The sequence below is a fragment of the Motacilla alba genome, chromosome 4A, assembly GCF_015832195.1.
Source record: "Motacilla alba alba isolate MOTALB_02 chromosome 4A, Motacilla_alba_V1.0_pri, whole genome shotgun sequence".
Taxonomy (NCBI): Eukaryota; Metazoa; Chordata; class Aves; order Passeriformes; family Motacillidae; genus Motacilla; species Motacilla alba.
In genome coordinates this window covers 10,018,127-10,032,112 of record NC_052045.1, presented here as the reverse complement: position 1 = coordinate 10,032,112, position 13,986 = coordinate 10,018,127, and the positions used below count along the sequence as shown (strand labels likewise).

General features: G+C 41.8%; 1 protein-coding gene across 11 annotated transcripts in view; it reads left to right on the top strand.

Moving 5' to 3' along the window:
- TENM1 (teneurin transmembrane protein 1) overlaps positions 1–13,986 on the top strand; it is a 796,581-nt gene that overhangs the window by 760,980 nt on the left and 21,615 nt on the right. For all 11 annotated transcript variants that reach the window (XM_038164627.1, XM_038164626.1, XM_038164635.1 and 8 more), the window contains 4 exons: positions 2,239–2,605; positions 4,404–4,914; positions 9,966–10,138; positions 12,409–12,644. In XM_038164627.1, the coding sequence (XP_038020555.1) occupies positions 2,239–2,605; positions 4,404–4,914; positions 9,966–10,138; positions 12,409–12,644 (1,287 nt within the window). The remainder of the gene's footprint in view (positions 1–2,238; positions 2,606–4,403; positions 4,915–9,965; positions 10,139–12,408; positions 12,645–13,986) is intronic.

Genomic DNA, 13,986 nt, shown 5'->3' with positions numbered 1-13,986 from the left:
GACACCAGACATACCTTCACAGCAGGAGGAATTCACATTATGTGCTGGGCAAAGGCAGTGTAGCTGGTCCAAAAAAGAAAACCAGCTATCAAAACATGGCAGGTGCTAGGCAAGGTCATTATGGTAAAATAGATGGTTTTGTCCCAGATTTTTAATTGTGAATAATCTAGTTGCAGATAATCAAAGATTATTTTTACAGCAATGCCATCTGTGGAGGCCCTTAAAGTTGAAGGTGTCTATTTGCCATTAAAACGAATCCATCTACTTTGGTAGAAAAAGCAATTATTCTGCATTAAAAGGTGCATTGCAAATATGGGTTTTTCCAAGCTTCTTGGAGAAAGGCATGTAGAGATTTTTCTGTTAAGTGAAGAGTTTTATTTGGTGTCCCAGTGATCTCTCAGCTGAAGTAAGAGCTAACAGTGGTGTGCAAACCAGCCTCAGAGCAGTGTGTGTAACCCAGGTAGTCACATGTGCACAGAAATTAGCACAGCTATGGGAGGAATCTGTCTCCAACTGCTTCACCACATTTAGGATCATTTGGAAGGACTCCACCACCTGGTTCAGAAGAAATCTTGAGCTCAACAGCATTAGTCTTAATGCCAGTTCTGATGCTGCCTGGTCAAAAGGCTGGGCACGAGGAGGAATGGGATTGCTCCATGAACCTTTGTAATGCTGTGGTAACCACACAGGATGAGACGCAGCAGCCACAGTGCCCTCACATTCCTAAAACATCACTTACCAAACCAGCAATGCACTTCTGGAAATGAGATTATTCAGGAAATACTGCTGCTTGATAAAGGGAGAGACTTGGCATCCAGCCTGGTTGCCGAGCTGACCCCAGGCAAGCAGGTGGCTAGTGATGGCCACACGCTCCACCATATGGTATTCCTCAGTGCTGAGCATTGTGGTAGCATCAGCAGTCTCTGCATTCATAATGCTTTTAATTAGCACAGTGGAAAAATGAGCAAACCCAGCATCAAAGTGAGAATAAGTGAAATAGTAAAAGCTTCTGTGACATATAAAGCAAATAAAACAGTTACATTTTAGGCTGGTAATTATTGTCTTCTGATGATCGAAATATTTAGACCAGAAAAATTCCACTCAGATAAAAGCAGCCATCTCTTCCTGAAGGATAACAAGTAAAGCATCCTGAGACAGGCTTAAATGTGATCTCTTGCAATCTCAGAGGCTCGGTTGTTTTCTGACCTTTCCAGAGACAGCCTGGAGTCCAAATCCTCCACTGGCATGAGCTGGGAGAGGGACCAGCCTGCTCTGTTGTTGTTTCCCTGTTCAGCAATCCTGCAATGCCTTTCTCAGCAGAAGGAGTTTGAAGCTCTGACCAGCACATGCTGTAATCAGCAGCCTGTGTACTGGTTGCCTTTCAGGTTGACAGGGAGCCCCAGTTTTAATTTGAAGCATGTTTAATTCCTCCAGATCACTGTGCAAAAGGTATCAGATGAGTGAGGTCATTCTTCAGCTATTTCCTCCAGCTTGGTTTGAAACTTCCTTTGGTCAGCACTCTCACCTGCACAGAGAAAGGCAAAAAGCTACCCTTAAGTATGACAAATTTACTTATTCCATGACTGAAATAATGAATTCACAAAGCAAAATCATTATAAGTAATTAAGCTTGGCTGCATTATCATACAAAGTAAGATATATTGGTGTATTATTTTGTTACAAAGAACTAAGCTTGTATTTCTTGTGGCATATAAGTCTTATAAACATTTCTTGCTTAGTAAATAACAGTGGAAATGTGTCCTGCTCCTCTGATATGTCATTTTCCTTTTGTGCTAACAGGCAATTAGAGCATTACGACATTGACAACCTCTCACTGTTCTCCTCTCTGCCAGCATTGACTGCAACCTTGAAACAATAACATTCAGACCTAAAAAATTTTCTGGCTGATGTTGCATGACATGAAGTGTGTGTTTTTATTTGCATGACTGCATAGGTGTAATAAAGTTCCCGCTTTAATGGACTTGTGCAAATACCTCTCAGAGGGTGCTAAATTACTTTTCAAATCAAATTTTGTTCCACATTGGAGTGGGACCTCAGAAAAGAGTATGCTTGTTGAAATTTGTTCCAAACCTAATTAAACACACTAGAGAAGCAATGCTGAGAGAATCTGCCAGGCGTCTTGGTGATGTGATCAGAGATGGTTGAATAAAACTGCCGTACTGCCCTAATCATTCTTCTTCCCTTTTTTTCCCTGGCTTCCCCTTAATATTTTTTCCAGGTGCGGTTAGAGTGGCCAACAGACCTGACAGTGAACCCTCTGGACAATTCACTGTATGTCCTGGACAACAACATAGTCCTGCAGATCTCTGAGAGCAGGCGCGTGCGGATCATTGCGGGGCGCCCCATTCACTGCCAGGTGCCCGGCATCGACCACTTCCTGGTGAGCAAGGTGGCCATCCATTCCACCCTGGAGTCTGCCAGGGCCATCGCCGTGTCCCACAGCGGCATCCTCTACATCGCAGAGACGGACGAAAGGAAAATCAACCGGATCCAGCAGGTCACAACCAATGGGGAAATTTCTGTCATTGCTGGAGCCCCGTCAGATTGTGACTGCAAGATTGATCCTAATTGTGATTGTTTTTCGGGTAAGGAGATACTTTTTATTTCCTGTCATCTGTTGAGATTCTCTGGTAAAGCTGCAGATGAGCAAAGTAACAAGGGGAAGGAGAGACAAGCAGTGATTGGGTTTCCTTGGAAAGCCCAAAACCTTATCAGCAGATCTTCATGGATTTAATCCATTGACTTCTGAGATGTGAGTCTTCCGTTGCCACTAGAGGAACTTCAGGAGGGTCCTAGCTTTTTCTCTTTTGATACAGTGATTACACACTGTTCAAAATTAGTTCCAGGTCTGTTTTGCTGTGTCATTTGTCAAAGTTCCATTTGCTCCTGTTGAGGATGGTATTACATTGTGCCTAAATGCTACTGGAACAGGCAGCCCTGCTCAGCAAGAGGAGTACCAAGGGGTTTCATGTGAAGTGCAAAACACCAGCTTACGCCCTCTCATCACTCATGTCATACTGCACCACCAGCAAAGTGGTGCAAACATATGCTGTGCAGAATTCCCTTTTCTTTGTGTGTTTTAAACTGGAGTTAGTCCCAGGCCTGCAGTGCACTGCTGGACACTCTCAGCAGCACAGCCAAACTCCCCTGCATGCACCAAAACAAAGTGTGGCTCTTTTATTTCATAAAAACATAATGGGACAAAGGGCAGCATTCCCATACAGAGGTGTGCAGTATGTTGCCATCTTGTCATCTCTAAGAACCGCCATGTTCAGCTCCATTATAATGTCATCATAATTCTTAAGCCTCTCATTTCAAGTAAAAGGTTAATTACTGACAAGAAAACATTAAGTATGTCAAGAACAGAGAGGAAAAAATGGAAATGGTCTTCCACAGAAGGTGGGTTACTGACCCAGCATTGTGATGATAATCAAAGGCTCCTGTGCATTGCCAAGTGCTGCCAGCTTTAGCAGTGGCTGCAGGAGTCCAGTGAGGCTGCAGAGATGAACAGAATCCTGGACAGGATTCCTATTGAGAAAAACTAGTCTCAGCACTGAAAAATGAAAAAAAACTGTGGCAAATATAATGATTGTGCCAGCCTGGTTTGGTGAAAGACAGGGTCAGCTTGGCAGAAAGATCCGCTGATTTTTCCATTTCCAAGGAAGCGTAAGGTATGCTCAAACGCTCCAGCAGTTTCTTGTCTCAGTCAGGAGAAGTAGAGCAATACACACAGTAATGTAGTTTTCCCTAAGACTGAGGTTTAATGTGCTTTCTTGCTATTTACAGGAAATCCTGCTCATGTAAAGTCATTTTGATAGACACATACAGACCATGATAATGCAAAAATCCTTTTGAAACCTTAAATGGCACAAATCAAGTAAATTGTCAAGAGATATTGAAAGGGATTGTTTCTCAAGGCACTTTTTGGCTACTGTTCTGATTTTGTTTTCCTGCAGTGTTGAGTTTTTAATAAGTATAAACTAATCTTTCTTTCAGTGTCATTTTAGCTGAATTACTGGGGTTTATTTCCTTTTTGTTTACAACAGAATTCTACTTTAACGACATGCCAACAGACAGTAAGTAGGGAATGAAACTTCAGGTATCATGGTCTTTTCTTTCACAATTCTGCATTAAAGCTTTCCTGAACAGCAGGGTTTGGGACTCAGCAAAAATGCTGTGAATTAGATAATTTATATTCCTGTTTGTCTTCACTGAGACTAATTTAGAATTGCACCAACCTTAGATAATAGGGATTTAATTAGTTGGAGGAGGATATTGTTTTATTGACCTGTAAATGATACTGCAGAGAAGCAGCGTGTCAGGCTTAGAGGATCAACTTAACAAGGGCATTAGAGATTGCTAAAATTACCATTTCTCCTCCAGGTGATGGTGGATATGCCAAAGATGCAAAGCTGAAAGCACCTTCTTCCCTAGCAGTGTCTCCCGATGACACGCTGTACGTGGCAGACCTGGGCAACGTGCGCATCCGCGCCGTGAGCCGCAACAAGGCTCACCTCAGCGACTCCAACCTGTACGAGATCGCCTCGCCCGCCGACCAGGAGCTCTACCAGTTCACCATCAACGGCACCCACCTGCACACGCTCAACCTCATCACCAGGGACTACATCTACAACTTCTCCTACAGCGGGGACGGGGACGTGGGCACCATCACCAGCAGCAACGGGAACTCGGTGCACATCCGCAGGGACACGAGCGGGCTGCCCCTCTGGGTCGTGGTGCCGGGGGGCCAGGTCTACTGGCTCACCATAAGCAGCAATGGGGTTCTGAAAAGGGTCTATGCCCAAGGCTACAACCTGGCCCTGATGACATATCCTGGAAACACGGGGCTTTTAGCAACCAAGAGTGATGAAAACGGATGGACAACTGTGTATGAGTAAGTCCGTATCATTAAATGCTTGGTGCAAGGAGCCCTATTTAATGAGGACTGAAACTTATCTATGAGCACTGAAACTTTTTAGACAGTTCCAGCCATTTAGAAAGACACCCTGCTACTAACACTGTGTGAGACAGGACAAGCAGTGCTGTTGCACAAGCTTTTAAAATGAAGCCCTGCCGTTTTTTAGGTGCCTAAACCTGTCATAGGTAAAATCTCTGTGCACAGTGCCTGTTAAGTGCAGCAGAAATTGCCTGAAATTACACTTCATTTGCACTTTCTTGTTATGAATCTGTTTCTCTAAATGAAAATATGAGATTTTTTTTGGTAGCTTAAGTGGTACAGGCAAGTTGTGATATGAATCAGGAATTTGCAAAATTCCTGAAGAAGGCAAAAAGGGGGAAATTAGCATACTCATCAGAGAACAGGGTGTTGCAAAGGAAATTTAGAATCTCAGTGGAAGATTGTCTCTTCCACTGAGAAGACAAGAGTGAGCTTGTCTCTACCAGCAGGGGAGGAAGAAATATAATAATAGCAAAAGGATATGTAATTGCAAAAGGCTGTATATGAGGGGAGTAGGAAGGGGTTCATAAACAAGACCACTGACAGAACTTCTAAGAAGCAAGACAAGAAAATTAAAGATGGAGTCAGGACATCCCAGTCTGGTCCCAGAGAAAGAACAACCCAAGGGAAAGTTCATTTTTTATTTATAAAGAGGTGCCTTGTATCAGGATTTCTCATTATTTGCAATTAATTGTCATAATCTCTGTTTGAAGATGCAACAAGTGCTAGATAGAAATCATGCCCTAGTTCAGAGTCCTTAAGGAGGATAATAGTACCTATTTTCTGTGGAGCATAGGAGTTCATGGTCAAAAACTAAAATGAAAACCATCTAGGTGAGATTGGAACAAAAAACACATTGATAAGAAGTGAGTTACTGCCTGAGTCACCTGGAGAGGTAGTTGAGTCCCTGTCATTACAGGTTTTTAGAATTATAATTTCTTCAAATGAAAGTAGGATAAAAGCAGAGAAACTGCTGCCTAGTATGTGGGGTTTTTTATTCAACAGGATGTTTCTTCATCCTCTTCTCTATTATTCTGCCAAAGACTAAATTAATAGGGTGGGCATAAGTATAAGCCATTAGAGAGGGCCTTTTTTACAGTACCTGGGAAAATAAAAGCATACAGGATCTTCCTGGTTCAGTCATCATTATCAAACATCCGTTGATGAAATTTAAACTCTCTTGCAACAACGCAAGCTCGCTGATACCCTGGTGCTGATCAGAGTCACCTTTTATAAACAGAACTGACTGTAAATGTATGTATGCTTCTTTTTAATGATTTCAATGCTGAGAGTTGGCCATTTAGATCCCCGCTTGATGATGATGTCAGTCCAGACCATGGACCAATGACACTTTCAAAGAGCCTTTAGAGTAACTCCATGTCTATTAAAATGCTGAACAGCAGGCCTTGTAGCAGGGCCTTGATTGTTAGAGCATGGGAGAGCAGATTATTTTTAGTCATGTGCTTTCAGTCCTGGCATTCTTACTCTGTCCCATTGACATTGAGCATAAACCATTTCACACTATTGCTCTTGCTATACTATTGCTCATTTCTCTTTTTAAGTCGGGCTCAAGTGCTGAAAGATATTTTAAAGGACTTTACCTGCTTGCAAGTGCCCCCTGCAGTATGTAATATAGATTTATTCATTCAGAAGTACCTGAGCCTTGGGAGGATTTATTTTATGTATATGATTAACACAAATAAATTTTGCTAAATTAAACAGTTTTACATACTTTCCCAGCTTTAACTACAGGCTGGGTAACACTGTCCTCACCAATACTTCAAGTTGTCCAGGCTTTGCATGAGCACACACTCCTGCCAGCCTACATCAGTCAGGGAAAATTACCAGAATTACAACTTTAGCATTACATAAACAGCAACAAAATTAAATAATGTCAATTAAATAAAATCATGTCATTAATATTTATATTCAATTCAATATATTAAGTAATTTTCATAATACATTACAAATTCCTCAATGACTGAAATGCAGAATGTCACCTGATCTGCTCCAGTCAGAGAGACAGTGGGCTATAATCACCTCTATGCTGAATAGTTGTGCTTTCAGGAGATGCTGCTCACCTGCTACCATGAATAGGTCATGGGCTGTGATGGCCTCGGTTATCTTTTACCCAGATACTGTTTTCCAGGGAGGTCACATTCTGTGCTGACAGCCAATTTCACTCTGAAAATTAGAATTTTTTGAAGGGTTTATATGAATTGCTTGTGTGCCCTATGAGAATGTAGCATTGGAACTAAGAGCAACTTTCAAATTGTTTGAAATCATCTTCGGTGCTTAAGCTAGATTCGCATTCACATCCAAAAGTTCAACCCGTGGCACTGTCAAACTGAAATAGGGACGAGTTAGTTTAACAACACATATCACACATACTTGAGAATATGAGCAAAGATAATGACCTGTTCTGAACATCTACCTTAATGTCAGATTCACTCGCAGAGGGAAATTATTAAGAGGTAGAAAACCACCTACAAAAGTACTTGTCATCCATCTACTCTAATCTGATGGAATTGAAGTGCTGAAAGAGCTCTTGCATACAATTATAGCTAATGTACAATTTTAAGTTATCTAGATTTCTTTTAATATTGTGTCATTAAAGCTGTAAAAGGGGAGGGGAAGCACTGGTCCTCTATTAAATCAAGGACAAGACAACACCTGCAAGAAACAACTCTCTCTGAAAAAATTAATTAGACCGCTTTCCCTTTGAAATGATATAACTCTTAACTGTGCTACACATAGAAATGCAAATGGATTGTGAAGCAATATCCCCATGTGTGCATTTCAAATACTGGTGAGCACTTCCTCATATGAGTACTGAAATCAATGCAATTATTTGCATGATTAAATGGTCACTGACATGATTAACAGTGGCATAACTGAGCCCCAAATTAACATTAAGAAATATGTCAGGATTCCACCCCTATTAGTATGGGTAGGGCATTGCAGGAGCTGAGTCCCAGTGTGCTGCTATTCATCATGTGGAAGGTGACAGAACCTGTCCTCAGAGGGCTGAGTTTCTTGGAGCAATCTGGAAGGGAAAAAAACCCTTTAGATGATCATGGTGTGGAATCAATACTGAGACACTGTTCTGTGTGTCCTCCTTGAAGTCAGTGGGACCATCTACACCAGTGAGAGGCCTCTGGCATGGGCTCGGGTCTCATTACAAGTCAGCACCTTTCTGGCCAGCCAGCCAGCCAGGAACAGTTTATCCCACTTTCAGCTAGACAGGGAGTTTTGTATTTCAGCAGCTGCACTATCAGCAGCTAAACTGGATCCTTAGTGAAGATGGATCCTGTGTCTTGAACACACGTACACTGCAATAAACCAGCTGTATCTGCACCTTAAAAATGCAGTTTCGGGGGATTTTCTGTGGTACAGTAGCAAATCCAAATAACCTACCAAGCTGTCACACCTGTTTGATCAAGCAGTAAATGAAATATAACTGCCTGATGTTCGTGGAGTTTTCTAATGATGAAAAGTAGTGATCTGAGTCAATTTTAGTCGCTGCCTGTGGCACCCAGTCAACTTGCACAGAACCAGCATAAGGGGACAATGTAAATAAGTCACACAATATATATAAGGGCATTGAGAGGTGAAAAGGAGATTATTTTTAATTTAACATTTGATTAATTTCAACTTATTTGTCAAAAAAACACAATATGGTCACTAGTTCATTCTCTAGTGTTTGTTTGGAAAAGAATAGCAGCTCTATTTTTTTTTTTTATATTGCAGGGAAGACAAAAAAATCCTGATATTTTTTCACCAATACTGTGACATATAGATTTTGTCTGACTAATTAGGGGCAAATAAAGATCCTAGAGAAATTATGCCAATACCTGAAAGGGAAGAACAAAGCCAGGTCATCTGCTGATGTGAATGGGAAGAGCTTCATTGGCGACAGTGCAGTTCTGCCAGCTGATGTACTGGTTTGGTCTGTGAGAGGAGACAACTAATAAAACCTGAAAACTTAATTATGCTTTCATACCTGCACAATAAGTTTCTATTTTATGAAGATGAGTTGGTTTTGCTCATGCAAATACTCTGCAATATCAGTGGGTTAGTTGTCTTAGGTGAATAAAAACACATCAGCATCAATAAGATTTTTAAGATGCGAGGCATTATTATGGAACAATATCAAGCACCAAGTAATGCTCTGTGCTGGTTTCTGTGTGAAACATCAGAAAGAAGAAATATGTTGATAGAACGGAAAATACCTGTTAGAAATGCTGCCCCAGAGCTCTGGAATTAATTATTGACTTTTTGGTAGCATGGCCTGATTCACAATCAAGTACCTTGAGCTACAATAATTTCTTTAGCACTGATGAAGTTTAGGTGAACTGAAATGTAGTGCTCTAGATTCTAGGTGAGAAGTTCCTGCTGATTTAAGTAGACCCATGGGAAACGAAACAGAAGAGCAAAACCCATGTAGGCGACTTATTTCCTGCAGATTTCAATCTAATTTTATCACTGTTGTTACGCTTTAGGTCCCCTTTTTGCATTCACCACTCATATTGTGTGCTTCACACATCTGTGACAAAAGGCAGCTTTTAAGTGTTGCAGAAGGTAAGAACTGGTTTTATTTAATCTTATGGGTACGAAAATGCCGTTTTAGGGGTGAGTTGAATGCCTGACCACCGAGTGACCTCCAGTGGCCTTGTTCCTGCATCGCAGCCCACTGGGGGAAGCCCCAGCCAGCCGTGAGCAGCTCAGAAACCTCTGGCAGAGGCTGAGTGATGTAGGTAGCATCTCATAGTTGTATTTGATCCAGCACCACTGAAAAAGACTCCAAGAAGGAATTCAGACTAGGTACTGAATGCGTTTTGAGCGACTAAATGGACCAATTCTTACCTTTTTACTTACTGCACCGTGTTGACAATGCTTCCTACCTCTTCCATTATTTTTTCTGCTTTTAGGAGTATCCACACAACAACAGGGGTGTATTTTCATGGCTCTTTAACATTTTTTTGCAGATATGATTCTGATGGCCACCTGACCAATGCAACCTTCCCAACAGGGGAAGTCAGCAGCTTCCACAGCGATGTTGAAAAACTGACACGAGTGGAACTTGATACTTCAAACAGGGAGAATGTGATCACAGCCACAAACTTCTCAGCTACCTCTACAATATATACTTTAAAACAAGGTAATAAAAGCATTTCTGTTATTTCTTCCCTAATCTCTAGACATTACTGCATTCTTAAGCGTCAGCTAGAAAAAACAAAACACATTAGAATTAGTTCATTTGTTTCTTCCTTGTTTCAGCACCAACAGCTACATTTCTGCTGGGCTACCAGTTAGAAACAAGCCACAAGTGAATTCTTCTTCTCCTAGAAGAATTCCATGGATAAAACCTAATTATTGAAATCTCTGATGTCTCCAGGCTTTACATGCTACTTTCTGCTTCAGTATTTGGAGGACTTGAACTAACGTGTAATACATTGATCTTTGTTATTCTAAGAAATACTTCCCAGAAGAATCACAGGTTCCACTGACATTTTAACACTGAAATGCCTTATTTGGCCAATACTGTGTATTCTTCCTGGTAGTTCTGTGACCTGGTGACAGCACTTGTAGGAAGGGGGAGAACGTGGCCCACCTCTGCTAGTGACTACCTTGGGAATTGGATTTTTACTCAATCCCTGTAGACACCACAGTATTTCCCTGGTAATATCCTATTTCTCAAAAAAACCTGCTTTCTGTCTAATGGAAGTGCCCCAGTATCCTCCTGGAGATTTTGCAGATTTATCACCAGAGATCTGGGTTTACGTAGTTTAATCAATCTGGGGTCTTTCATCCTTGTTGGGATTTTTTTGTTGTCAATGGATTGTTCAGGCTTTGAGAGAGCAGATGCTGGGAAATAGGTCTCTGATGTCTTTCCAGGTCTGCTATAGAAAAGCTTTGTAACTGAGCACATCACAGAACTTTTCTTTCTCTCAAGTTTTGATCTATAAGAAAAAACTAGGAAGAACTCACCTCACAAGATACCCATTCATTCCTCTTTACTATTGTGTGGTAGAGACAGCACTGCATAAATAGAAATAATTATATTGTTCTGTCACCTGTTAAGCTTTGTCCAAGTGACTCCATCTGCTCTCTGCACCGTCTGCTGCCTGATCTGTCTGTCCTTGAATCTGAAACTCTTCAAACTTGTTAAATTATCAAAGTCTGTCTCAGGAAAGTGCTGGCACACAACAGGCAGTGCCAGAAATTAACAGTTCTATTTATTATTGTATGTGTCTCATAAATTCATATCATTTACATGTTTACAAATCTCTGGAAAACTAGCACAAAGCACCCTGTGAACAGCCAGTCAGGTGTGGCATCCTTACATCCAATTATCTTTACTTTCTGGCATACCCTACTATTTTCCTTGTATTCATATCTCAAGAGTTGGACCAGTTACTTCCATGTAGACTGGCTTAAGAAAAAGGATGCTTTGGATACTCCCTAGCTGGAGTGAGTTCAGTCTCACTGTAAAGGTGAGACTTTTGTTTTGTATGTTAGCACTAAACTTGGGCTCATGATGGAGTTACCCCGGCAGCTGAGCTGCAGGAACCTCCATATCCCAGCCTGAGCAAATGCCAGACAATGTGGCACAGCTTTGCCTGCAGAGGAGGAATTACATTGCCCAGGCAAGGAAAAGGAGGAAAAAAGGAAAGGAAAAGGAGCTCCAGTGCCTGTTGCCTTCATGTACTCTCAGTGGACACCTGCTCTGGACCCTCCACACACTTCTGGTAGTTTGGGGGAGAAGAGGGAAGCTGTGCTGGGTCACTCCAGCTCCCTTAGCAGCCCTCTGTGGCACAGTCCGGAGCCCCTGGAGCTGCTCACTGTGCCACCACTGCTGATCCATTAATTTTTCTGGCCCAGTTGTTCTGTTGCACCAAGCTTCAGCCTTGTGGCTGATCATCCCTGTGCCTCAGCCCAGGGTCCTGCTGCTAATGGGGAAGAGAACAAGCTTTTTGTACAGTGACACAGGGAAAATGGACAGAATGGGAGGCTGGCTGTCATCCTAGATATTTGGAAACCAGCTTTCTTGTTTGACCTCAGATACTCTTGCAGTTTTTCAAGCAGTACATTTTCCTGATGGGATCTGCAACATGCTAAGGTCATCACAATATCTGTGGTCAGTACTGAGCTTATGGTTTTACAGACTTTTAAGCTGAAAGCAAAAATACCTTATTCCTGCTGCAGGAAACCTTGGCAATGGAAATCATCAGGCCAAATGTAATAAAAAGCTCTTCAGACTTGGGAAGGTCTGGAGGTTACAGCTTGCAAAACTCACACTGTGGTTGGGGCTCGGCTGTCTATAACCTCCCTGGGTTACAAACCGAGCCCTGTTGTGCCTAAAATTTGGGTTATAAATTGGAGATCTGCACTTCTGTCTGTTCCCTGATTTTTGTTGTTTTCTGACAGATAACACACAGAACATCTACCGGATCAGCCCAGATGGGTCTCTGAGAGTCACCTTTGCCAGCGGAATGGAAATCACGCTTAACACGGAGCCTCACATTCTAGCAGGGGTTGTCAGCCCCACACTAGGGAAGTGCAATATCTCCCTTCCTGGAGAGCATAACTCAAATCTCATTGAATGGAGGCAAAGGAGGGAGCAGACCAAAGGCAATATCTCTACATTTGAGAGAAGGCTAAGGGTAAGGCTTCCTCTTGTGTTAGTGCAGTGTTCCCTTTGAAAGTCATCGAAGTAAAATCATGTTGAAATGTTATACTTCATAAGAATAAAGATTTTGTATCAGTGGTGGGCCCCAGCCATGAATTTCAAACCCAAACTCCTCCAACAGTTTCAGGGATGTTTGATCTCTGTTTGATTTTGATTGTAAGATTTGACCTCAAGACATAATTAATTCTTTTCTTCCCTTTCTTTTTCAACTAAGAACTTAATTATGGCTTTGGAAGAAGCTGTGAGCAAAGGACAGTGCATAGTTACTCTGGCACAGCAGCAAAGTTGGAGCCACATTTTGCATCTCTCAGATCTATCTATCTTTTTCTTCTGGGGCAGCTGAGGGATGCCAGCTGCTTCCCAGGGCAGAGGCTCTTGCAGGACACACCTTGGGTGTCTTTCCTTGAACTCAGAGTGATGTGGAGCCTCCCTGTGTATCCAGGCAGGCTGTGTATTAATTCTGCCCTCTGCCACATGCTCTGAAGCCCCCAACTCCCTCTGGCTGGGTTACACCACAGCTCCAAGAAAGGCTTGCTTTAACATTGCATCGTTGGTTTATTTTTACCTGTGAGCACAATGACAGATGGTCAACATTTAGCATTTAATTACATAACACCATGGCTCAAAGAGATTGCTACTTTGCTAAACAGGTTTTTTATTAAATCAGTTCTGGTTTTCATATGAATACCACTTAAAATGCCTGTACCAATAGTACAACTGGGAATTTTTGTCTTAAAAATAGTGTGTTATTGACTACAACCTTTCTGGATAGGAATTATGTCTGAAGGTACACCTGGTTAGCTCTGAAAATATTGAGATGGTTATTAAAATCTCTGGACTGTCAAAACCACCAAAATCAAAACCATCTCATTTTGATTATGAGATACTATAGATTTTTTGTTAGTTTACCATCTGTTTGCTTTTCAACTGCTCAATCAAAAATACAAGACGTAGGAGATCTGGCCAGACTGGGCACTGTATGTAAAACACCTGTTTGAAAGGGCATTGTTGAGATTTGACAGTCACAGTTACTTTTTAGGATCTTGCAAGCAGGCAAAAGCTTCTTTTAGTTCTTCTTGCCCACCTCCTGCCTCCTTCCTCTCTAAATTAGTGTGAGGCCTCATAGCCCTGTCTGGGGAGGTAGCTGAAGTTAGCACTGTGACAAACATGTTAAGATGGCAGGATCCAAACTGTGGCGTCCTTGGCTCATGCTGCCTATTCAGTTGGAGGCTTTCTGTGTGACTTTGTGCTTAAATAACAGTATGGTACTTTTTTTTTACAAGAATCTTATGTAATAAGATGGTAAACAGAAAGGA